Source organism: Pipra filicauda, unplaced genomic scaffold (assembly GCF_003945595.2).
Source record: "Pipra filicauda isolate LSUMZ 115617 unplaced genomic scaffold, ASM394559v2 scaffold261_size1826302_pilon, whole genome shotgun sequence".
NCBI lineage: Eukaryota > Metazoa > Chordata > Aves > Passeriformes > Pipridae > Pipra > Pipra filicauda.
The window spans coordinates 899,404-925,488 of record NW_024104378.1 but is presented as its reverse complement, the minus strand read 5'-3'; the positions used below and the strand labels follow the sequence as shown (position 1 = coordinate 925,488).

The 26,085-nt window shown below is 41.0% G+C and overlaps 1 protein-coding gene across 4 annotated transcripts in view; it reads right to left on the bottom strand.

The window, feature by feature from the left end:
- Positions 1-17,563, bottom strand: part of LOC113982162 (synaptotagmin binding cytoplasmic RNA interacting protein) — a 26,359-nt gene extending 8,796 nt beyond the window's left edge. The window contains exons 1-9 of one of the 4 annotated variants that reach the window (XM_027710167.2): positions 17,246-17,563; positions 15,769-15,928; positions 14,779-14,897; positions 14,488-14,595; positions 12,615-12,728; positions 12,351-12,527; positions 7,204-7,339; positions 6,416-6,621; positions 1,340-1,489 (exon numbers count right to left, since the gene is read on the bottom strand). In XM_027710167.2, the coding sequence (XP_027565968.1) occupies positions 1,340-1,489; positions 6,416-6,621; positions 7,204-7,339; positions 12,351-12,527; positions 12,615-12,728; positions 14,488-14,595; positions 14,779-14,897; positions 15,769-15,916 (1,158 nt within the window). In that variant the 5' untranslated portion in view covers positions 15,917-15,928; positions 17,246-17,563. The remainder of the gene's footprint in view (positions 1-1,339; positions 1,490-6,415; positions 6,622-7,203; positions 7,340-12,350; positions 12,528-12,614; positions 12,729-14,487; positions 14,596-14,778; positions 14,898-15,768; positions 15,929-17,245) is intronic. The other 3 variants (XM_027710163.2, XM_027710166.2, XM_027710165.2) reach the window with 3 other exon arrangements.
- Positions 17,564-26,085: the final 8,522 nt, after the last annotated feature.

The following is a 26,085-nucleotide window of genomic DNA, read 5'->3' as shown; positions in this document are numbered from 1 at the left end:
TTTAAACAATCAGACAGCATAGTATAATGGGTTCCAGAGTTATGCATTTCATCTAAACTTGGCTCTCAAACCCAGGACTTTGTGTATCAGTTTAGGAATCTTCCACTCAAAACTTTAAACAGGCTTCCATCTTTACAAGCTGTTTCAATTAATGAAGTGACAGAACTGTCCTTCAGAAAGTAAAGATTTTGTAATAGATGAATAAATTCCTAATGTCAGCACAATGCAAACAGTACTAAAGCTAAAAATCAGTATATGCTTCTATTCCTTTATTTTACCTGTAATAAATATAACTTTCTTTCTCAAGTAGAAGCCAAAAATTAGAAGTCAAGTTTCACTGACCACAAGGAGAAAACAAACCAACAAACAAAAAACCCTCCCCAAAACACCCCCCCAAAGAAAAACCAATCAAATAAAAAAAAACAAACCCAATACAACAAAAACAAAACAAACAACAAAAAAACAAACAAACAAAAAAACCCCAAAGCAATCACAAAAAAAACCCTCCTCCCCAAATCCACATAAAAAACCCACCACCACCCAAATTTCCTCCCCTGAAAAAAAGTGATACAGCAAACCGTCAAATGCTTCCCTACCGTCTCCCACCATGTACAATTTTCAGGAGTCACACTAATTGCTACAAGTTAATTTCAAGCAGAGAAATCCTAAAGATTCTACCACTTTTAGGTACTCTGCATAGCTAAACCTTGATAGGATACATATCTTATGAAGACTCCTTCCATGATCTTCTTAAGCATCTGCTTTAAGGCATATGGATATGTATGAAAAACTGAATGCCCTTGTATCCTGCATGCTCCCACAGAACATAAAAAACAGATAACGCTACAGGCAGGAGGGAAATTACACTTTCCCTTCCTAACAACAGATGACACCAAGACCAGGCTAGCAAAATCCAAAAATGACAATTATTCAATTGTCCAGCACCTTGCGTGGGGGAAAAAAAAAGTGTTTCCTGCAAAAATAATAAAAAATACCTAAGATTTTATCACCAGCCCTAGAGAAACTGCTTTAGATTCTACCAATAATTTGGTGAGAAGAGTCATTCAACTTCTGACACTTCAGTTTCAAAAATAAGACATGATTATCTCAGAAACTCATCAGCAGAATTACTTAGGATAGATGCATCTAAAATCCACTTTTCAATCAATCAACTGCATCATCCGAAGAGACACCCAGAGAGGATAAAGTTATCAGTGACAATGCGTTACTGTTTCTCCAGACAAACCTTCTTCTCAAGTTAAAAGCAGCACACAGCTTCTAAATGTTATGTTTATTCATTACTTATAACACACACACAGTTACAGTCCTATTCACTTACCTTTACAGCACCATCCCGTTCATCAAAATGAATGAAAGCATAGTCTTTCAGCTTCTTCACTCGCTCTAGCTTTCCAAATTGACTGAAGGCCTTTTCTAGTATCTCCTCTGTTACAGTATTGGCAAGATTGCGTACAAACAAAACTTTTACCTAAGGGGGTGAAAACAAAAAAAGTACTTAGAAGTATGATCTAATTTGAAAACACAAAATGAAGTTTTGCAAGTTACTGCTATTGGCAGTACTGAAAACATTGTTACGTTTTCTGTACAGCATTTTATATACATATGCATGAATATGTACACTTATATAGTCATACAGCATGAGTTAGCTCCAAAATTCCCTGACAGAAATACTGAATCTGTTATCAAACATGATTACATAAGTATTAGTATCCTGAAAGTCAATCCAATTTGCGTTAACGTTTAAAAGGATCCTAACAGAAGCAATCTTCACCTCAGAACGTTTTCAAACTTGAAAGAAGGTAACCAGGATTGGTTACACACAAAACAATTAACTTATCAAAACATTTAATTGTTTAGACAGACTTTTGTTTAGTTATTTGCAGAACAGTCATCACTGTAATATCTAGGTCAGAGGTGTCAGGCCTGCAGCTTTCAAGCTGCTTAACTTGTGGTTCATATGCTATAGTTACACCAAATACCTGGTGTCACGTCTTGTGCTTGCCTGTGGGGCACTCAGGGACCTGAAGCCACTACTAAAAGAGAGAATGTAGACAGAGGGGGATACTAAGGCTGACACTGCCCAGTCACCCTTGGACTTTCTCACAAGTCAAACTTTGCCCTTCCCTTGAGGAACAGCCATCTCCAAATAACTCTGGAAGTCTATTCCCTCCCCCAGCTCGCTAAAGCATGCAATACGGCTCTTAAGCTACACAAAGTGCTATCCAGTTTCTAAAATCAGAAAGGCAAGTAATCTTTCAGCTACTGATACATGCCCTGTTACCTGACAGTGACTAATCATCAATATAAAGTTTCAGCAACCACCAACTGCATATGATAAAATACAGAGCTATCTGACAAAGGCTTAAAATAAACCCTTTTTTAACAGAGCAGACAACATACTCTGGACAACGGGAATCACCTATTAGTGACCCATTAGTACTGAAAGACTCATCCTTGTGTCCTCGCTGAGGCTGCACTAAATGACTGGACATTAGCATGTTTACATGATGTCATCTGAGTTCTCACAATTTACAAGCCTCTTCGACTTGTTGTGAAGAGTTCCTTCCACATGCTGGCACCACGCTCTGACAGTCTACTCACCTCCTACTGTCAAGGAATGTTCATACTCTCACCTTCCTACAGTGCAGCTGCCAATCAGCTGCAAAGACCTGCAACTTCTGCTCGCATCCCCTTTGCTCCTACTGCTTTCAAATTAGCCGATGACAAAAACTGAACACTGTAAAGGGCAGCACTGACTTCCTGCTCCTAACCTTGAAGGTCAACATAGATAACACAAGGTGTAAAATGGCAAAAGAAAGCATCCTTCAATCTTTGAAGCAGAGCTATACTCTACTCCCACCACATATAGCAACTCAATAAACCCAGACACCCTTTCTATAAGAATTACTGTGTAATTAAGTTACAAATAAACAGGGGAGACTTCCATAAATCTGTCTCACTCACTAGCTGAACTAGGACGGGATGCAGAGTTAGGAAGAAGGGATACTACAGGCCGTAAATCTAACCCAGTGTATCAGCTTTGGTCTTTGGCAATAGTTATTCTTGCTGATTCTCGGGAGATGGTAGAAGTCATGGCTAACTCTACACACAAGGCTGTTTCCTACTATGTATTAAGCTTCTCCTACATGTTCTGGTGGTAAGATTAACCTTTATTTATTGTAACTCATACATGGTAACCATTTTTAGTAAAATATCCTAATTGTTCCCGTAACCTTATTCTATGGAAATGAATTACAGGAAGTTTTGTGATGTAATCAATGGTTTTAAAAACCAAAACCTTTAAACAAATGTTCCTTATTCTTGTTGTTTAGAAAAGGATGAAAGCAAGAATCTCATGAGGAACCCTAGCTAGCCTTCACTAATAAATTCATGATGACTGACATAATATCAGACATGATTAAAAACTTGACAAAATAATCACTTTTTTGTTACAAGATGCACTAACAATATTTTTTAAAGAAATAAAAAAGCAACTAATTTAAATTTTCCCAGTGTAGACAAATCCATTAATCTCTAACAGCCAAAATTTTTTAGTCATGTTACTGATTAGAACGGTAGCTGAACAAGTCAAATATGATGTCAAAGCTACTAGGCACGTTACAGCATAGATTGGGAGAAGATGAACCCATTTTTTACTGCTAACGAAAGAGGGAGGGAAGGAAAACAAAACAAAAAAAAAGAAGTCCTTTTCATTAAGCCTCACAGATACAAGAATCCATATATACACCTAACAAGCAATATACCCAGCACCAGCATTTTGTTGTAATGGCAGAACTCACATTTAAAACTGCTTAAGATTAAAGATCCCGAAAACTTCTGGGATCTGCTCCTTTTCCTCCTCTTACCTACAGCACAAACACTTCAGGCCACATTCTCCAACGGTTACTAGCCCTGTCTCTTGTCCTGTAATCTGCCAGGCAGCCACAAACATAAGACCTTATTTAGCTGCTTAACCTGCCACTCCGGAACGTCCTCTGTAGCCTCAGCCATCCTACAGAAATCAAGTAAAACATTAATGAATTTATCTAGACTAAGGGATAAGAGGCAACAAAATGACACTTAGGAGAGACTAAGGTATCAACACAACCACTGAAAGTTGGAAAAAAGTTCACTTTGGACCAGAAGTCAATACCATGACCAATTCTACTCTGATCTGTCAGTACAAATACTAATCTCCTGTAGCACATACATCTAGCTTCAGAATCTAGCTTCATCCCTCATCATGCTCAAGCTACTTTGTATTTAAGTTAACAGTCCATTTAAATTTTAAGTATTCACGTATACAGTATTCTCCACAACATTTTATCAGAAGTCTGGAGGACAAAGGAAAAAAGACTCAAGTAAACATTTCAGAAATTTAAATTATTAGGTGCCCACATACTGATGATCTTCCTCATAGTTTGCTCTTACGGACTTGCTTTTCTAGCAGTCTTGACAAGAAAACTGTTGACCAGATGATTATTCTGATAAAAACAACCTACTTCTCCCAAATCACAGTTTCCTTCAAAGCCTTCTACCATAGCACGTGCAAGATGACATGGGTCAATAGCTTTCCCTCTGCTCCAGACTGACAGTAGTCAGAAGCAATGACAGCCAACCTGCAGCTCACATCCAGGAGATTATTGACTGAAGCTGCACCTGCACTGCTCCTTCTCATAGGAGAAAGACAGCAATAAACAACAGAAAGTAAATCTAACATTTAGAAAAGTGCCAGATATGGTCAGTTTCTCTAAATGTAGAGCAGGTAGATAAGAAAGCCTGGAGTGGAGACTTTCCTTGTTGCAAGAATAAACTAAGGGACAGAGCCACTGAGGAAGGTCAGACACCAATGCTTGTCTCAACTTCTGCCTTCAGATACAAGCCAAATGTTCTCCACTTTTTCAGTATTCTAATCCATATAGTCTTGTTTTTCCATACATCTTCAACCCAAGCTTCATGCCCATCTTCAGCACATGGCCCTAGAAGTATGCACGGTGATTTTATCTACATTTTCTGTATTTCTTCCCTTCATTTCCACGTTTCTTCCCTTTTCATGTCCCATTTCAAATACAAAACAAGGCATTAATACACTCAAAAACTGTACAGTAAATGGGGCAAAACACAATCAAGCTTTAATTTCTTTAACCTTTCACTCCCCAGATCTGTAAACTTACTAAGAAAAGACACCTGACTATGACCCCTATCATTTCCTGTTCATCTATTCAGTTATGTCACCAGAAGTTCCTGCTCATTTATTTTAACGGTTTGGTGGATTAGGTCTCTTCTCTTTTGAGCCAAGAAACTGAACACATAGTTCATATTTAGGAAGTGCCACCTTCTACAAATTTTACCTGCAAGAGTCTTCCCCTGCTGCTGATAGTCTATGATGCCGGGCAAGAAAAATAAAGTCTGCAGACAGGATAGTCCAAAAGCTTCTGTAATACCTGTATTACAAAAGCAGCTTTTTTCCTAAAATGAGCCCCCACCCCAACCCTTTTCCCTTATGGCTCACCAAAGAGGAGATCCCAGCCAAGCTATCTTACTAGGTCCATCAAAGTAGGACTCCAGCAAGTGACGTGTCTCAGATGAGAGTAAAAGCACAGACGAAAAGCAAGCAAAGAGAAAGAGATAAGGATATGGGCTAGCTAGGAGTTTCCATTAAACAACTCAGCTACACAACACAACCGAAAAAGACAGGGTTGGGCAATATCTGATGGGAAAAAAAATTCAGGTAATTTGTTTCTGGCAAAATATCACGCACATAAATAAAACAACTGCTACAACATACGTCAAAATGTTAACACTCCAGACTTCAGTTTCACCTAAGTATTCGAAATCCAAAATATTACTAGTCTAGGTATTTTAAGGAATTAACTCCCCCAAATTAAAAATAACTACAGAGTTCCAAATACAAGTTAATTGCCTAACTTCTCAGAAATAACTACTAATGGCAACTTTGAAAATACATTTGTGCACGTTTGAACACTGACATGTTCTAACACTGAAATGATACAGTTCCAGGCTTAAAAAGAATTAAGGCTTGTTCTGTGATCATATCTAGATTTCTGTCCCTCCAAATACTAAACTGTAAAACCATTTTAATTCTTGGAGTCACCACCATCGCTTCCAGATAAGAAATTAAGTACATCATCCTACGTGTCATTTTGGCAAGAATTATGTTCACTATTCAGCCTTGGGAGCACAAAATAGTATCAGGCCATAAAGAGTTTTTAAATTCACATCATTTCTAGAGTACATTCATATTTTTATCATCTCACATCATCTCTGTCAAGAAGGCTGAAAGATGTTATTTAATCTTAGGCTAATGTCAGGAAGTATCTCATCTGGAACACAGCACTTTAAATGTACTATGGTCCCCTTATAGCTTTATTACCTTTGCCATGACTTCAGGATCTGGGTCTTCTATAGGGTCAGCCCATTCCACTGTAACAACATTTCCCCAGACTTTCACTTTGCCGCTCATTAACCTACGTCTGGCCTGAGCAGCAGTTTTGTGATCTTCGTATTCAAGGAAACAGAAACCTCGGTTCTTTTTCTTGTCATCAGGCTGATGATACAATATGACATCTGTAAGACCCTCTGAAATTAAATAAAATAATTATTTGTTATGTCTTCAATAAATGAATTTGCATTATGAAGTGGGGATTATCTTTCAGGCAAATGTGCATCTGACAAGTGGTTCCAAAAAATCAGGAACACACTAAACCTTTGAGACTATGTACATTGTAGTTTCCCTTCTCTCAAGACAGACATTTTCAAAGAGAGACATCAGACTATCCCGACTTATCGGATCACTAAAACATAGAACTAGCTACATTCTTCAACTAGCTTCGGTTTTGCCTTGAGAAGTTTTAAAACCTCTATTAGTACTGAAATTATTAAACTTCAAATTCAAATTTCTTTCAATGGTTTCTTAAACATTATACACTTATAGGTAAAACTTGAAACCATGCATCTAGTGTAATCAGAAATATTTCAGCCCTCAGCACAGTTTAACAAAAAGAAAAAAACCCCACAACACCTAAAAGCTGAGACAAATGCTGAGTGGTGTTGGTTTGGATTCATCATCATTTGACTGTAAGTGAAAAGATGGTGAAGACAGCTCATCACCCATCACATTTGACATCGTTCCAACTCTACAAAACATAGTTACTGACTTACCTGTTACTTTGCTGAATTCTTCAACAATTTGCTCCTTAGTTTTACTCTTAGGAATAGAGCCAACGAAAAGCCTATTATTGGCAACAGAGATGCATACACCAATGTGTTTTCCAGAACGAATTTCATGGTTGTTGTACTGCAAGAAAAAATAATTGGACATTCATCAGTTACAAATAATTTTCACTCCCTTTCAACAGCAGCATACCAAATATTTAAGTCTTGAAAACCCAGCATTGAGCAATATATTACCTTTTTGCATCTTAACACATTCTTACAATGCATATTCACCTATTCTGAAGTATACCCATGTTCTCTAAGATTTCGCCACAATTTCAGCCAACAATTATTCTTCCCTTCTTGTTCAAGTCTCTTAATACTTGTTCCTTAAGAGACTTTTTCATGTAGAACCACAAAAGGTAAATCTTATGTACAAGTCATCAAGGTCAAGGCTTCTCCCTTCACAACAGGGCAGAAAAAAAATGCAAGTTCCTCTACAGACTTTATCTATAAATTCTTGATTTGTGTGTAATACAAGACATGAGTCTCAATTAAAGTCAGATTCCCTTCTAAAGTTCCATAGTTAACAAAAGGAAAAGAGCTGTGATCAGGTATTTTCCACAAAATGTACAAGAGCCACTGGCAAATACTTTCCAAAGCATAAAGATTACACACGTAAAGACAGTAAACAGCAAGAACTAACTTTTACTGACTTGAAATACTAAGACTTCTGTTCAAATGCTTCTCTCATAGTAGATTTAGAAAATACCCTGAACAAGTCAGCAGTTTAAGGAGGAAAAAAAGAAGTATTACTGTAAACACCTGTTGACAAAAATGCTTTTCACTGAGATGCAGACACAGACACACACCATCCAAATAAGCAGCAGGACGGTCAACTGGTGGTACATCAACCCCTTTCGAACTGGAAACCCTGTAAAGGACTGTTCTTTAGCTAACAAACTGTATTTTGTGGTCAACATCATATTGACAAGTAGCAGGACAGCTTTTTACAATTGAATCTAGCTATTTATTCCAGGAGTTATTTTGTGTTTGGTGGTAAATCTTCCTGCATAAGCAAGTTATCCTGCTTTTTGTGAAATAAAATCAGTGGGAAGATGTTTACTTATATTTATCTTGTGCAAACAAAAATTAAATCACTGAAACTTTTCTAAGCTAGTTAACTGCACCAAAAGCGAGCTAAAAGAAGAACTGTACATGTGAAAAGGCTCTGGAGTGACATCTTCACAAATAATTATGTCTCAAAACATAGCAGGACACAGCAAAAGACTTCTATCTTCATATCTGTTACCTATGGGGCAGAGGAATAGTTGACTTTAAAGTGGGAAACAATTGCAGAGGAAGACTGTATGTATATTATCATCACTAATAAACAGATTTGCACACATTAATGAGAGACAGATTACAGTAACTCAAAAGAATTTCTTTAAAGAAACACCTTTAAAGAAGTTTACAATTTATTAGTCTGTGAAACTAATTCTTTTTTAACTGAAGTGTGCATTGGGAAACATTTCTTTACATTAGGAAACTTATTTTACTGAGAGAGTGGTCAAACACTAGAACAGGATTCCTAAAGAGGCAGTCAATGCCCCAAAGCTGTCAGTGTTTTAAGAGACACATTTGGACAATGCCCTTGATGATGATCGTGATAGCAATACTTTTGGTCAGCCGTGAAGTGGTCAGGCAGTTGGACTACATGATTGTTGCAGGTCTCTTCCAAATGAAATATCCTATCCTATTCTGTACAGATAACATATTATTTAACTGTTCCTGCTAAACCCTAAAACCAAAGTTCAGCTACATATTTAATCCAAAAAGAGTCTCTCATACAACTCATGGCAGCAAGGTAAAATTAATATATTCTGCATATTGCAATAGTTTCTAGTAGTTTTTTCATACTACAATGCATTAACTACTGCTTTCCATTGCATGTTTCTCTTAACACATAGAAAACAGTCTTCAATTAGGTGCTCTCAAATATCAAGTTATCACGTCGGTGATTTTTAGGTAAATAGTTTGCATACCATTTGAAAACTTAGACATAAACAGGCCCAGATCATGATCTGGGTGAAGTGCCAAAACAGTCAGGCTACCAAATTAGCTATGTCAGCATACTGCTTCCCCCTCCTGTCACCACTGAATCAATGTCTGAAGTCAGTAACAGATATTGCTGCTTTCTAGACAATATAACAGTTTTTTATTTTTTCCTTGCTGACTTCTATAAGAACTTACAAACAAGTCAAGGTGTGCATACAGTCTGTCTTGTCACTTTATCCATTTAAACTTTCACTACCAATTCTAGTTTATTTCCAGGAGCAAATGGCAAGTTGTACTGCTAAGCAGAGCTGGCAGACTGTTTAAATGGCATATTTGCATAATCCACCTGTAGCCCCACTTTGATCAAGCTTACACCTGCTCTAGTCAAAAATACACTGAATGCTACTATACTTTTCAGTATGTTTTCCTACAAGCTTCACCTCAAAAGTATTTATCTTGTACATGTCTACAGTAACCTCATTCACGCAGGGATCTTTTGAAAAACTTTAATTACTTCTTATGAAATAGGAGGGAGAATTGAATGTGTGTGCAAAAGAACACAACTGGAGTTGTAATCCTTAAACAGTATAAAGCAAAGTAAATGTGTTAACAGGGAAAAAAAAATTACTGAGATTCAAAAAAAACTCCAAAATGAACCCATACTTTGATGGTGAGTGCTTGTGTTAACATTTGAGATGCCATTTCTACTTAACTAGGTTAAGTTAGAAAGTTACTTAATGGGTTAACCACACTGAATTAAATAATAGACATAAAAAAGGGGAGAATTCCCTAAATGGTGTTTAAAATAGTTCTGGCTGTGCTTGAGAAAAAAATGGAGTGATACTATTGCCTGATACTGAGAAGATTTACAAATATGAACATAAATTAATTTTAAGTGGCTTAAAAACGCATATGCATAAACAAAATCAGGGCCTCAACACATTAAAACTTCAAGATTTCTTCTAATGAATACAGTAAGTCAACAATATGCGTATCCAAAAAGTTTAGTTCAGTTTTACATTAAGTTGTTATAAAGACTGTGGATGATACATACAACAGCCACACAGATATGAACTGTATGCAAAGTATGTTACACCAACTCCAAGAGCCTGAAGACAGGTCAGTTTATTCTCTGCTGCAGTCTGGGTATTGACAAAAACATAGCTGTCTCTTATTACTCAAAAGCCAACAGGCAGTGCAGAGGATTTTAGTCTCATTTTTTCTATACTTCACAGAGTCCTAAAAAAAATGCCTCTGGGAAGAAGATAGAAAATAACAGAAGAATCGTTATCCCACAGAGTCCAGAAAGCTGGGAAATAAGCTGTATACACATCAGATTACAGATAGTATCGAAAAGAACACCTGTTAAAATAATAAGAGATGAAAATGGCTAGAACCAAGGGTTCAGCATTTCTAAGCAGTCTTTCAGCAATCTCCCATTGCATGTGGAACTAATACAAGTGATAGACTCACAATTTTCAGCTGAGCTCAAGAGCCACAATGTGCTAATACTTCTGCAAATCACTTCTAGATAACTTGGGAAACTTATACTACACTAAACTAGCCAGTCAACTATGGCTAGAACCATGAAAAAACACCAACTAATGTCACAGGATCCAATTTAAAACTAACCCTACTTTCAATGAGTTTAGCATAAAGGCTGAAAGACTGCCCCATCAATTGCAACACTTTTCAGATATTATCCTCAGTGGCTATTTAACTGAAAAACAATACCCTTTCTTCCTGCATATCAAAGATCAGACATAAAGGGACACCAAGTACCTCATTCCCTTGTATCATTTAGTGGAAGACTGAGGCTAGGATATGATGTTTTCTTTTATGGAAACAAAAATGACTTTTCAGAGCATGCTGCCTTTAAGCAAAATCCACCTAAGTGAAGAAAAATTCTGTTTTGTTCAATTACTAAGTGCCTCTGAGGACTTATGTGATTTGATTCAATACTTTGCTAAGTCATGTGCTTAACTCTTAAAAGTTCATACACAATATAAACATCTATGTTAACAATGAAAGCACAAAGTTAATACACAGTTATCCCCGCATATCTGACTGTACGCTGGAACAACCAACTGTTCTTATTTAAAAAGCTGAACAGCATATGCCAGATTATTTTTGTACTTCCACTTTCCTAGACATTTGTACACCTTCTTAAAACACATTCCTATTTTCAGCTTGATTTGTCTCCACCAACTGACTAATATTAATATGTCATTGAGCACCTTAGTTTAAGATAAACCGTATTACAAAACAAAGTACGTTAAGCCTACTACAGCAATATAGTATCACTACACTTCAGAATGACTGTGGTTAGCACTCTTGGAAATCACACCACACACTGATCTTGGCCATATCAATGTAGTAGCAAATAGCTCAAAAAATTCAACTTTAACTTAACCAGGAAAACAAAGGCGTGGTACGAGGATCAGGGTACTGTTTCTCCCCACCTTCTCTTTTAGGGATGGGTACTTCATGCATAAAACCTGAAAAGCTTATTAGCAGTATCCTATATCAAACTATTTCACACCTCTGTGTAAAACAGAGGAAATGCTTTTTAAGCTGGCAGGATTTATGACTTTCTCCAGCCAGTTGCAGGAAACAGAACAGACCTTCAACGCTCAAGAGACACTTTTTCCCATCTGAAGTATCTTATGAAATTCTGACTTCAAAGCACTTTTACAGTGCAGGCCCCCTGCTGGTGCACAAGCACATCAGGAGTCACAGACACCCTGACCAGAGCTGCCTTGCCCGCAGCAACCCCAACATCACTGCTCTCCAAAACTCGTCCACATGCAGACAGCTCAGAAGTCACTATTGCTAATACAATTGTGCTTAATAATAAAGCACCTAAAAGGATCAAAACAGAAGTCCATGAGCTTTTCTTGTCCCCCTGTCCCTAATGCATTCAGTAAAAATATATATGCAACATGGAAATACATTTAAGAACACCTAGTGGACATTTATGAAGTGATCTAACAATGACAGTTTCATCTTAAGCACTTAAGCATTAGGACCAGGACAACTGCTTCTAAGCCAGAGTGTTCTTACAAAAAAAACCAAAAAGTCCCAAGAAAACTTACCAGTTTAACAGCTTCCTGAGCTGCCTCTTTAGTACAAAAAGTTACAAAAGCATATCCTCTATTTAGACCAGTTAGCGGATCCATCATTAAGCGGAGATCCCATATAGGCCCAGCTTTCTCAAATAATGGAACAAGTTCATCTTCAAACAAGTCTCTCGGAATCTTGCCCACAAATATCTACAACAGACATAGGGAGCGCTGTTTATAAAAAAATATTTGCAATCAGTAAGAGCACATCTACATAAACATATTCCCCCTTCTTACCTCTGTACCAACGGAAGGTTGTTGTCCTGAATATACAGACTCTGGAGGAGGTCCACCATACTTTCTCTGTCCAGTAGTCACATCAAGGGTGTAGCCGGTTCTCTCCAACAGTGCCTTCAAGTAAGAAACTTAAAACTTTAAAATCAGATACAAATTGAACAAGTTTAGCTGCCCTAAATTCACAGACAGACACGCTTATAATTCCTTTTAAACTGTGCTGCTTTGAAGATCCCACAGGCAAACAAACCTACTGCTAGTACTTGAACAAGAAACTTGCAAAACAAATAACAAAACTATCAGGTAAAGAAACACTGCTAGAAAATTAGAGATTCACATACAGTTTTCCCAATTCCTTCATTTTCATACAAAAAGAAAAATCCAAACAAAACACACACCCCTTCCTGCCTCCCCCAAAAAAAGAAGTAATAGAACAGTGAGCTTCCCTTTAATTAGGAAGATCTTAGTCTGAGCCACTTCTTGTTTTGGCATGTCCAATCCTGCAGACATTTATGCACAAGAGTTCCCTTCACTTAATGAGATTACTCATGAGTGTGAAGTTAAAGAACACATGTTTAAGTGCTTACACCCCTGGAACACTGTACAGACTGCTTCAGGTATCCAACCACTCACATGGTAGTACTACTTCCTTTCTCCTATCCTCCCCCCTCCAAATTCCTTGCAGGCGCATACAGCATCCCAGGACAAGTAACTCTCACTAGAAGCACTACATGCAGTTACAGATATACTAGCAGTTTAAAATGTTAGATGAAATTCAGTATGCAAATGCATGTGAAACTCCTGTGAAATCAAGGCTTTCTTAATAATTTTGTACAAAGACAAATCAACTCTACACATAAAGAAACTGCATATTAAACAAGCCCAATTATAGTCAAATATTAGCAATTTCACAACTGGAAAACTGCAGTTATTTTAAATGCTATAGCCATCAGCAGTAAAAGCTATGCTACTTGAATTTATAAAAAAAGTCCTCATAATATTGTTGTTTTATGTGGTAGTGACAAAAACTGCACCAGTTTTTTTGAATTTATCATTAATAGCATCCCAGACTCAAACTCAGGAGAAAAAAGATTTTCTAATTTTACAAGGTACATAATTATTTGTAATATAACATGCTCATTTTACACATTACACACGAAATGTCAAAGAACAAAGATTCTTGGGGGTTTTTATGGCATTACCTAAGCATGCTTAGATGGTTTTCCTTCCCTTAATCTTTGATAAAATTGCTAATCACAGAATTTTAGAATAAAATTATTGTATGCTTAACTCTCGAGACAAGAGCCTCTTGCTAGTAGCAGACATAGTCCAAGAAATAATTTATCCCTTATTACGACAGTTTGAGGGGTACAGTTTATGAGCACAGTGATTATGTCATAAGAAGTGGGCTAAATCCTAAATCCATTACAATCTGTTTTTTCAGACACGTGGTATCTCCTCCCTATTGTGGAGCTGCCTTACATCTGAACTGAAGGGAGGGGGAAAGCAAACACAAAACCACAAAAAACCCCAGCAGCAGTAGCTGAACTTATGTATTCTGAACTTGAATAACTATGTTGACAGGTTTCCACAAACTTTTAGCTGTGAAATAGTGTAACTGTCTCAGCAACATGTACAGCAGACTGTGAAATCTTTTTCATGTTTATATACATTCAGTTTCAGCAATTAACAATATATTAAATTTCCACTTGAAACGGAAGAAGTGCAAGACAAAAATACAAGTGACAGTTTTCAACAATGACAATCTATAATAGCCTTTTTAAGAAAAAGTGCAGTTACAAAACAATAAAGGTATCTGTCACAACAGCTTTAAAAAAAACCAGGCAGACCTCATAACTTATTTTTAGGGACATACCTTAATTTTTGCCTCATCTGGTCCTTTGCTAGAATCTGCCACCTTGGTCCCCTGTTTTTCCCTCTGCCTGTATGTCTTCATGACTCCACATAAAAAGGCACTTTTGTTCTGCAAAAGATAGAATCTTCAGTTCTGAAAACATGACAAGCTTGAATCTCATTTTACCATGAACTAGTAGAGTGTTCATTTCACATATCACACATGGATAACTGAAGAGACTTAAACAAATCTCTTGCCAGTCAATCAGTAGTTTATCCCTCAACAATTATATTCTAAATTACTTAACATTACCTGAACATGTGAGAGATCACTGTCTTTAAACTGTTGAAGCACTGCCAGTGCACCTTCTTCATTGAATTCTTTTAAAGCTTCAATAGCTCTTTCATCTAGATCACTATGTGCAACTAGCCCTAGAGAAAAGGAAAAAAATTACTAATTACATTTGGGCAGTAATCTTTGTAAAACCACATTTAACACATCTAACACATTATAGTGACCTCTAAATCAATCACTGATTAAAGTAAGTTACTATACCTAACAAACCACTTAGTTCTCCTGAAGTTAAATATTAAGTGTATTTAACCTTTCTTTAATTAAAAGCAAAAAAGTTAAGATTCAGAGTAAAAGTTACTGCATTTATGTATTCATTTGACTTCTGTGAAACCCAAATGTTACACAGGCCAAATTTAATTTCAATACCCTGAAGCTGAATTTAGAAGAATTTATCAAAACCTATCAAAATTTGACTTAGCTTGCGTAGCAATGATACCTTGGTATGTTTTGAGAAGATTACAAAGACAAATATACTGCAGCACTAAAAATGACCACCACAATCCAAAAATCAAGCTTAAAAATACTAGCTATTGTCACATCTGAGAAAACCAATACAATAACCTTTCCATCCATGAGTCCAAATGCCATGTCAGTAAGTATCTTTTACGTGAGAAGATGCATACCGAGGCTTTAATTACTTACAGCTGCCTATACCTAAGGCAAAAAATGCACAAAGACCACATCACCTACTCCTCCTAAAAATCATCTGTTGTCTATTCCAGCTGTTGCTCTGGTCACTTGCATACTTCTTCCCACCCCTCAGCCCAACTAGCCCAGCTCAAGACCTTCCTCTGAAAAATACTACAACAAATTAAAGCACTGAATATACAACATCCAAGACTGCAGTTCCCATACTTTTGGAAACCACAAAAAGTTGCTATTTTAGCCCAAAGACAGCAGAATCCAATAAAATATTGTGCATGTGCTTTTGCAAGTCTTACATCTTACCTGCAACGTAAATTTCATCTAGTTTTTCAGCAACTTTCTGTGGTAAACCAGCATCAAGCAATGTCTGGAAATGCTCAGAATGGGTAACTGCAGCAGAAGTATCCATGGGCTCTTCAGTACCGTTCCCATTAACATGTTCAGTAGCCATGTTTCCAGATATCTGTTCAAATGCAATAAGCATCAAAATTAAGCTAAGTATATCTTCAGGTAGAACAATTCAAGTGACAATACATGCAACAGACTGCCCTATTCTTTGAAAACAATGAAAAAAATATAAAAAATCGTAGATCACTTCCTTGATACTTTTTTTTAGTTTTGCAAGACGCACGAAATTCCTCAAAAGAAGCACTAACACAAAGGAAAGCCCTAACACCGCTGCCTAGCGGGGGTGGGGTAGCTTTCACTGCAGGTTTTACACAACCCAGCCAGACACTCTGACTCACCTCCCTCTCTCTGTCTCTCTTAACACACTCCCTAAGAGGTTGTGAATAAGTTAGAAATGGAGCAAAAAGCCAACAGCGGGGGTGGAAGGACAACCAAACCTGCCACATGCACCGCGATACCGTCACTGACACCCGCTGCCGCCTCCACCTCCCGCTGGAAACTCGCTGCCCCTCGGCTCACGCCGCCTCTCCAGGCCCCGGGCGCGGCCGGGATCCCTTCCCGCCTCCACTCCCGTGCCGGCCGGGCAAGCGAGAGGAACAAAGCGCTCTTCCCAGCCCGCACCCACCCACGGCGGCGGCGGCCATGAGCCCGATGGAAACACGTGCTCCGCGCGTTCAGATGTCCTACAACTTCCTCCAGTGACCGACTTCCCCCCCTCCCCGCCACACTCCCGCGGGAGGAGCGGCTCCCCCCCGCCCCGAGCCCCAGCCATTCCCTACCTCTCACCCTATTCCCCCCGGACAGCGGGTTGCAACACCCCGGGCCCGATTTCACCACCCAGCCGGGAGCTCGCCGTGCCTCACGGCCCCGCCGCCGCCCCCCGGCCACACTCCTGCCCGGAACAATGCAGGGCCCCGCTTCCCGGCCAGGAAACGCCGCTGCCCGTCGCCCACCGCCTCCCGACGTGACCGGGGGCACGCTGAGCACAGCCGGCCCCGATCCCCGCGCACACGCCGCGCACCGAGGCCGCGGCTCCCCCCGGCCCCTCGCGGGCAATGAATGGAGCGGCGAGGCCGGCGGGACAATGAGGCAGGAGCCACGCGCCCCGCGCCGGCCCGGCCCGGGTGGTGCCCCCGGCCGCCGCCTCCTCGCCGGGGCCGGGCACCGGCCCGGCCCGGCCGTCCCCCTCCCGCCCGACAGCGACGGCCACGAAGGCAGCGCCAGCAGCTCCTCCACCCATCGCGCAGCGCCCCGGCCCCACAGAGCTGCAGGGCCCTGGCGTGCGCCTCCCGCCCTGCGCCGCCTCACCCCGCTCTGCCACCCGGCCCGCTCCCGCCCCGCGCCGATCCCGCCGGCGCGCGGCCGGGCTGACCTGTGTGTGTTTGCGGGGGTGAACGGCCGTGTGCCAAGGGTCTCCCGGGGCGCGGGTCGCGGCTCGGCGTGCTGAGGCGCTGCCCCCGTTCCGCGCTCCCGCGGCGGTGTGTCCGGGCAGTGCTGCTGCTGGAGCTGGCGTAAAATGGCGGCCGCTCGAGCGCTCACGCCGCTGCTGCTGCTGCTGCTGGCACCAGCCCCGGCCCCTTCCACTCCGCGAGGGGGGGGCGGGCGGAGGGCGGGCGGGAGCGGAGCGGGGGGAGAGCGAAGGGAGGAGGAGGAGGCGCCGCCGCGCGCGCTGGCGCAGCCCCAAACCCCGGGGTCTCCCAGGCAGCTCCGCAAGGGTTATATCGCCGCGCCCCGTTCGCGCGCGCGCCCGCCCTCCCCACCGCCCCCCCCTCCCGCGCGCGTTCCCTGCCTTCCATGCGGAGCGGCGCGCGCCGCTCCCGCCCTCCCGAGTGAAGCGCTGCCGAGGGGAGGTGGCGGCGGCGGCGGGAGGAGCCCCGCGCGGGGAAGGCGCGCTAACCGGCGCCTCCCGCGTCGTGCACCTGTGCGGCCGCGGCGCCGGCGGAGCGGCCGCGGCCGGACCGGGATTGGGCAAGCGGCCGTTCCCACGGCGCGCAGGTGGCACAAAGCAGGAGGGGGGGGGGGAACAGCGGCGGCCGGAGGCGGCGGGGGGGGAGTCCCGGCCTCCGGGGACGGGGGGGGGCCGGACGGAGTAGACAAAGCCACGCAGACAAAAGGAGGGGAGGGAGAGCCACGCTTTGTGTGGCTGCCGGCCAGCGCAGAGCCCGGCGGCGCTCGGCGTTCCCGCACTGGAGACGGAAGGCGTCTCACGCCTGCTCGGAGGGACGCCCTGGGCTCAGCACTAACCCCTCGGGCGGGCTCCCTGCTCCGCCATAGCCGCCGGGCGGAGGGAGTTTTTCCAAGGGGAACAGCAGTTTCCGTGAGTCGCTGCGTTAGACGGGGCCCGGGCGGTGGGGAGGCACCGGCAGCAGCACGGGCTGGGGCGCCAGGCACTTCTCCACCGCCGGAATTCCGCAGCACAGCCCGAGGAACAGGGCTTTTGCTCCGCAGCCACCTTTGGGGCGGCCCCGCGTTGGTAGTTAACTTTCTTGCCGGCCCTAGTGGAATGCGGGTCTGCCCGCGCAGCGCTGTCAGACGCGGGTTCCGTGCTGGGGATCCTTGTTGCACACTTCAGAATTCCAGTTCTGAACACGTCGTACTTGCACACCCCACACGAGAAACTTGGAAGCTAACCTACTGAGCTCTGCCAGACCTGTGTCTCCAGATAAAGACAGCAAAAGGGAGGCAGGAAGGCACACACAGTATTAGTCACTTCCCCAGAGGCAGCTCAGCCACAAGCTGAGCAGCGGCTGCTGCCCCTGAGCCCGGTCGAACACTTCCAGCGTATCTCCAGTGCTCTACAAACACTTAAACTTGCGCAGTGGAGCAAACACAGACAATTACAGGGTTAGTTCGGTGTCAACAAATGCTCACATGCTGGTGTATAAGTATGTGAAACACACAGCTTGTATTCGTTGATACAAGAGAAAAATCTCCTCAAAAATTCGATGCCATAAAACTTCATTAAAAGCTGGACCACTCCACAGATTTATCTGAAATAGCAACAAATACAAGGCAGCTATGCACTAACATGTATTCCAGCTAATTTTTAATTTGAAAATTTGATTAAAGGTTATTTTTACTCAAACTTTTCACCATCTTTTAAAAAAACGAAACTTTTAAAAAATTACTAAAACAAAAGCTAACATTTTTTGTGTAAATCTGTGTGATATTTTAATCGTTTTCTTTATAAAAATGTAAGTATTTTTCTCCCTTCAAAAGTTAATAACTTTCACCAAAAACATAGCTGTCAGCTGGGCAATGACAATAATATTCTCAAAAATAAGTCTGGGGAATATTTTTCAGTGAAAATACTGCACCCAAACATGTTATTTTCAGATGTTTACAGAAGGTGCTTCAGTGTTATGTTTATAATACAAATGTGGTCCAGAGTATTATCTCAATTTCATAAATGGATTTGTTTTCCAGAACTAATGAAAAATCACAGAATTATTAGGGCTGGAAGGGACCTCTGGAGATCATCCAGTACAACACCCCTGACAAGGCAGGGCCACCTAGAGCAGGTTACACAGGAACTCATCCAGGTGGGTTTTGAAAGTCTCCAGAGGAGACTCCACGATCTCCCTGGGCAGCCTATTCCAGTGCTCTGCCACCCTCAACATAAAGTTGTTCTTCCTCATGTTGAGGTGAAAATTCTTGTGTTTTCATTATAATTCTCAGTCAGTGGATCTGATAAACTATAGGTGGCAAACTCCTGAGAAACTAATTCCCACTTTCAGGACCATTTTTAGGGGAAAACCTTTTTATGCACTTAACTTATAGAAGTAAGAGCAATAAAAAGACTAGGATAAATGCAGTGAACAGATTTGCAGCCTTATGTAAAATCGCAGCTAACCCAGAGTCAGAGTTCCAGCTATTTGATCCTTTGAAATTTTACATAGAAAGCAGGAAGCAGAAAGTCTGACACACAGTTCCTCCAAATATAGCTCAGTTATTAGCCTTAATTCAGTAGGACAAAAGTGGTATGCTCAGTAAAAGATCCATCGAATCAGGTTTTTTCTTTTTAGTCACATAGAACATCAATTGAAAAAATACTCTGCCAAGAACATTTGCAGGCACTTATCTGGTGACTTAGATTTACATGAGGAGCTTCATTGCACACGCCTGAAAGTTTGACAGCTTCTCACCATAATATAAGTTGTGCTAATTCCTGAATTTTCCTGGTATATGTAACCCCTGCCTGCTTCTCATCCAGTTGTAACCATTGTAGAGCCACACTGAAGCCACAGTTGGACTTGTGAGCCTCCCCAGCACATCCACAGTAAAAACAGTTATTACAACAGGACCAACTACAGAGTCGCACAGATAAGATCTAAGATCTTCTAGGATACTCAACAGGAATCTTACCTCCAGTTTCTATGATGCCTTTCCAAGGTGCACATGCATTGGAAATTTAGACTGCTGAAGAATTTGCTACACTTGAGCTACGAAACGCAGCAGCTACAGCACTAGAGGGGCAGATCACTGGTCACATAGCAAATGTTACCGCTTGTAATAACGAAAACAACCACCCCATGCTACATCTGCCACAGCATAATTCTGAAATGATTGAGCCACTCTCAGGGTTTTCTCAACAATATACTTTTCAAGCCATTCTCAGCCCTTAGCCTTGTTGGTAAGACTGCCAAGTTATTAATATATCTGTATATTATAAAGATATCTAAGTTTAGGAAAAGATTGCATTCTGCAGTTTATTCCATGTAGTGCACAGCTGGCCACTGGCCTATTTGCCCTGCAAGATCCTTGGTAAAATAAGGCTATTTGGGGAAATACTTGTTTAATTAAAAGTCAGTTAAATGTCTTCATCCTATCAGTGAAATTCTCTGTCTTAAGAGATAGGCTGAGTTACAAAATACAAGGCCTGTACCTATTAAGAGAAACATGCAAGTCAGAAATTAATGAAAAGGGGATAAATAACATATATGAAATTTTCTAAAGAAAAAAAGCTTTTCATATATGACTATCTCAGTCTTTAGTAAGCCGATTTGAGAGTTTTTCCATTCTATAAAAGTAACTTACAATCTAAAATTGTCACATGATTTCAGCAAAGAAAGGCTTAAGTAATGGTAATATTTTCTTTTAACATTCTTTCCAGTTATATCCTGTGTGCATGTTCTGACTTCTCCAAAACTAGGCAGGGGTAGCACTTATTAAAACAAAATCAAGGTTAACCCCTCTTATATTTAAACTATTTCAAAAGTTCTAACTTTGACCCTGCTAACTCTTCAAACACTCCACTTATTCTAAGTCAGGAAAATAAAAGGGGCCAAGAAAGCATTTGCAAGTCCAGTATGATTCACAGGACCAGAGGAAATGGGGACAAACTGAAACACACGAGGTTCTCTCTGAACATCAGGAAACACTTTTTCACTGTGAGGGTGACCAAGCACTGTCACAGGTTGCCCAGGGAAGGTGTGGAGTTTTCATTCTCTAAGACATTCAAAAGCTGTCTGGGCAACTAGCAACTGCTTGAGCAGACAGATACATACTATGATATGGTTAATTATCTTGATCTTTACAAATCCAACTCTATCCACTGACTTACTGATACTTCTGTCTTGAGATCGGAAAGACCCCTCCCCTCCCTGGCCACTGAATTCAAAACCTAAAGTGACTAATTTTTCACTAATTTTTAATTATTCCAGTTCTGCAAGATGGATGAGGAATCTGCTCCTACAGACTTGACATGATACATCTCAGGGCTTTTGAGGTTGGCATCACCTGCATTCTGCTAAATATGTGCCCAGAGAGTTGCAGGCAGAGAACAAGCCTGGCAGCGAGGAAGGATGGGGCTCTCCCAGAAATTATTTTGGTGTTTAATTTTATGTATAGACTGAAGGTCTTAAATTCATTCTGAACTGCTTTTCTCTCTTTTGCTTTATACAAAAGCCTTACAGCTTTTGTATATAGCTGTTGTGCTATAACAACAGCATCAGTGAAAGAAAAAGTATTGAACTGCTTATTTCTGCAAGATATCTGTTTTGAGTCTTTTCCAATACCAATCACTGCTTTTTCCTCTTCCCACTAACCGTCACCCCCCTACACACAGGTACATCTACCCTCAAATTAAACACTCTAGAGGTGACATTGTAAGAGAAAGGCTCAACAGAAGTAGTAGAATGTAGTTTAGTTCACATTCCAATAATATCTTTAGGTTTTTTCCAAATTACGTTAGAGGATTTTAACTCAGTTGTTTATCAGCCATGGGTTCAGACCAATCACTGTAGAATTCAATGTATTTTGCAGTACACTGTAAGTTAATGTCTAAGTATGGAAAAGAGGAGTGGAGGAGGAGAGCAGTATTTTTGCATGTACAGAAAACAGTTAAGTCACTTCATGTGTATGTGGAAATGCCAACTCAAAGCCATCCCAAACTGACTTTTATCAATCAGGAAACAGGCCCAGCCTTGTAACAAAGAACTACCAATGCCCTATGCTTACTGGCAAAAAAGCAGTGCCAAGAATTAATCAGAACCTATACCTTCAACATGGACAAGAGACAAATAAAGAAACCTAATACCGGTCTACAAGTCAGAAGTGCCATGGGGAAAACCTAGAGAATAACTGCTTACTCTTTCTTCCAGCAGAAGAACTAGGAAACGCCAAATCAAACAGGCAGATAGCCAAGCAAAGAAGAGCTACTTTTACACACACGCGACTAAGTTGGGGAACTCATTGTCAGATGAAGCTGTAGGTATTTCCATACACACCCCCCCAAGTAATTAATGCAAGAAATCCCCATCTAAACTTATTAAATGCAGAGATAGAGATATCACCCCAATTTAAATTTCACAATAAAAATTAGTGAAGGCTTGGGGAGCATTCCAGAACATACTATCATATCTATGCTTGCCCTATCTTTGCATTTTTCCATTAGCCAATACCCACTACTGGAGACTAAATATTGGTCTCAACTCCTCAGTCTGATGGTACAAATACCCTGTTATTTCAGCAAGCAGAACATGCAATCACTAATTTGTTCCTTTCATGCCAAACCCTTCCCACTTCCTGCAGAAGTATACTGCAAATGCTCCTCTTCCTACAGATTCCCTCTAATCACATATTCCTCATCCCACTATAGACCTATAAACCACAGGCTTCCTATACAAATAGTTCGCAAGCTTATCGAGGGTGAGGAAACTATTGGAAGAGGCTTCCCAATCTGACAAAAAAAAAAATACTGCTTTACTATTGCTATTACTCTTGGGTACAAGGAACGACTGCTGCCTTTTCCATCCTGTTACCCTAAGCATCTGATGCTTTAAAGCTCTTAGAGGAATGCTGCCATTAGGTCAGTGTCTGGCAAAGCTCCATGAAAAAAAAGGAGACAAGATATTCGGCAAAGTGACGAGACAGTTATCACACACACAGCCCCATTTTCATCAAATTAGCATGGAAAGGCTGGAGAAGGAATTTCCTCCATGTCCTCGTGCACTCTGCTTACGAGAAGAACTCATGCAAGAGAGCTGCAGAGAGTATTCCTCATGAGTATCCACCTTTAAAATGTCCCAAAGTCACCTCAGGACAGTAGTGTTATCCTGTCCACTTGCGCAGTGCGAGGTAGCCAAGTGCTGAAGCTGCAACTCACCGAGCACAGCCACAAATGAAAATGTCGATAGAGAACTTACTGCTATATTTAGACCTTCCTTCACCCCAGACACCTATCCAGCCCTGCCCTTACATCCCTGAACTGCCTAGCAGCCATCAGGATTCCAGTACTCTGCACACTTATAAAAGCCAGCTGAAGGGTGGAACAAGGAAAGGGACCCTTGGGAGCTACTTAACCCCATGTAAGTTACTTACTGCATTAAGCCCATCTCCAAAGGCAGACAGAAAGTCAGTAGGTCACAGAATATTCTTCTCCAGCTCTGGGCATCTTTCCCAGGAGAGGCGAGCACAGACACCACACCACAGACACAATGGCCTCAGCCATACAGCAGATGGGACAGATCATGAGCTGTTATCCAGCTGTAAGGCAAATGTGGAGAGCACAGCCTGTATTCCCCCAGCTAAGCTCTCACTCACCTTAACCTCTAAACCATGACCCAAATATTACATGTGAGAATGTGCCTGCTGCCCAGGCTTTAGCTGTCAGACTATTAACCCTTAATGGCATGGATGATCAATTGCCAGGGATTGGGCTCATGTCCCAGGCCTATTTAGTTCACTACTAATGACACGGCTGATTACTCAGGAAAGTGCCTGATACAGCAGTTGCAATACACAACTTTCAGGTCAAGTGTTCCAGGCTACTTAACATGTAACCAAACAACCTAAAAATCCTTTCAAGCATGGATGAGCCCAAATAACTTTGTGTCTTTCAAGGTCCTTGTAAGAACAGAGCAATCTTACCCCCCTCCACACACACACATTTACAGTCTTTGCCAGGTACAAGGCAGAAGTGACTACAAAAATGCAGCATTTCTGCAGATCCCAAGAGCAGACAATACCACCTTTTGTATACAACTGTTTTTTAAAATTTTTTAAAGATACCTGGAGAATGCTGCCCTAAGGGAATTCTCATTTACAGTACAAACTTCAGACCAGAGTACAAGGATGAGGAACTCTTACTATATCAGTACCTCAGGCTGTGCTTGCTACTTTTCAATAATCTTTTGGAAGGTCTAATCTGTACTTCCACATGGGCCTTCAGAGACACTGATCTTAACCTAACATAGAGCTTCAGCACATGTATAAGTTTATCCTTTCCAGCTTGTGCAGCAGTAACCAGGTATTCCTTCATTGCTTTGCAAGGGGCAATGCAGGCAACAGAACCTGTGCTCAAATCTGAACAAATCTGTAATTTAATATGGTGCAACTAATGCAGTTGTATTGTGCTGCTAGAAACAACAGTTTAGTTCTTTAGGGAAGTAAAGTTTTAATTGTACCTAGCAACTGGGCACTAGAAAATAACAAATTGCTGTTCTCTGATCTGTAGAGAACAGTTGAGAAACATTAGGCTTTCAATCTGCTTTCAGAAAATAAAGTTAAGTGTCTCTTTGATCCTGTAAGAACATACAGGGTTTTTTTTTTTAAAGTTTGGATCTAAAAGGTAGCAGCAAGTAAGAACAGTTACAGGAAAGTTTCATTTTGAAAACTTGAATCTATCAGGGTCAATTTTTTAAAAAAATCTTTTCTCAGTTTATGACTAGTTAAATAACTGGCTGATAAACCTTGTGAACTTGTTTACTGACACCACATACAAATTAACCAAAACACTTTTAGTAGCTCTCCTGTCCTGTTTTTGGCTGGGATAGTTTTCTTCTTAATAGCTGATTCAGTGATGTAGTTTAGATTCAGTATGAGAACAGTGTTGATAACACTGATGTTGGGGTAAGCACCACTTAACAATAACCAAAAGTCAGGGACTTTTTAGTATCTCAGGCTCTGCCAGAGAGGAGGGGCACAACAAGCTGGAAGCATGGTTAGGACAGCTGCTGATCCAATTTGGCCAAAGGGATATTCCATACCATAGCACATCATGCCCAATATATAAACTGGGGGAAACTGGCCACAAGTCATGGATCATTTCTCAATCTAGGCATCAGTCAGCAGGTGGTGAGCAATCGTATTATGCATCATTTGTCTGTCTTGGGGTTTCTCTTTGTTGTCCCCTTAATGTTACAATTACCGTATCTCATTTCAATTCTCTTATTTCAACCCATGGCTTTTACCTTTTTTCCTGTTCTCCTCTCCATCTTACTAGGGCAGAGGTGAGCAAGCAGCAGTGTGGTACTTAGTTACCAACTGGGGTTAAATCACAACAGATACAAAAGAGTTTAAGTCTCTAATGTTTTTTTTCTGGACTCTGGTATCTGCAACATTCCTCACTCTGATAGAAAAAAAAACAAGCTAAATCTAGGGCAAATTATTTCCTATTTTGTCAGGGTAAGATGAAGCACACAGCTTTAATGATCTTAAGCCAGTTTAAAAATACCTTTCCAATCAATTTACCAATTTCAAAGTAAGGACTAAGCATTTGATTTATTTCAGTCCATTCATCTCTTTCCACCTTTCCATATAAATAAAAAAAATGACTGAACTTCATTTTAGGACAGATTTTAATCATTCTTCACCTGGAACTATAAAACTAGTACCACTGTTGCTGGAAGAGTGCTCCTTCAGCTGTGGAGAACTCCAATCTCAGGGGAAAAAAAAGCAGCTATTACTGCTCTGGTGAGAAGCCTGAGGTAT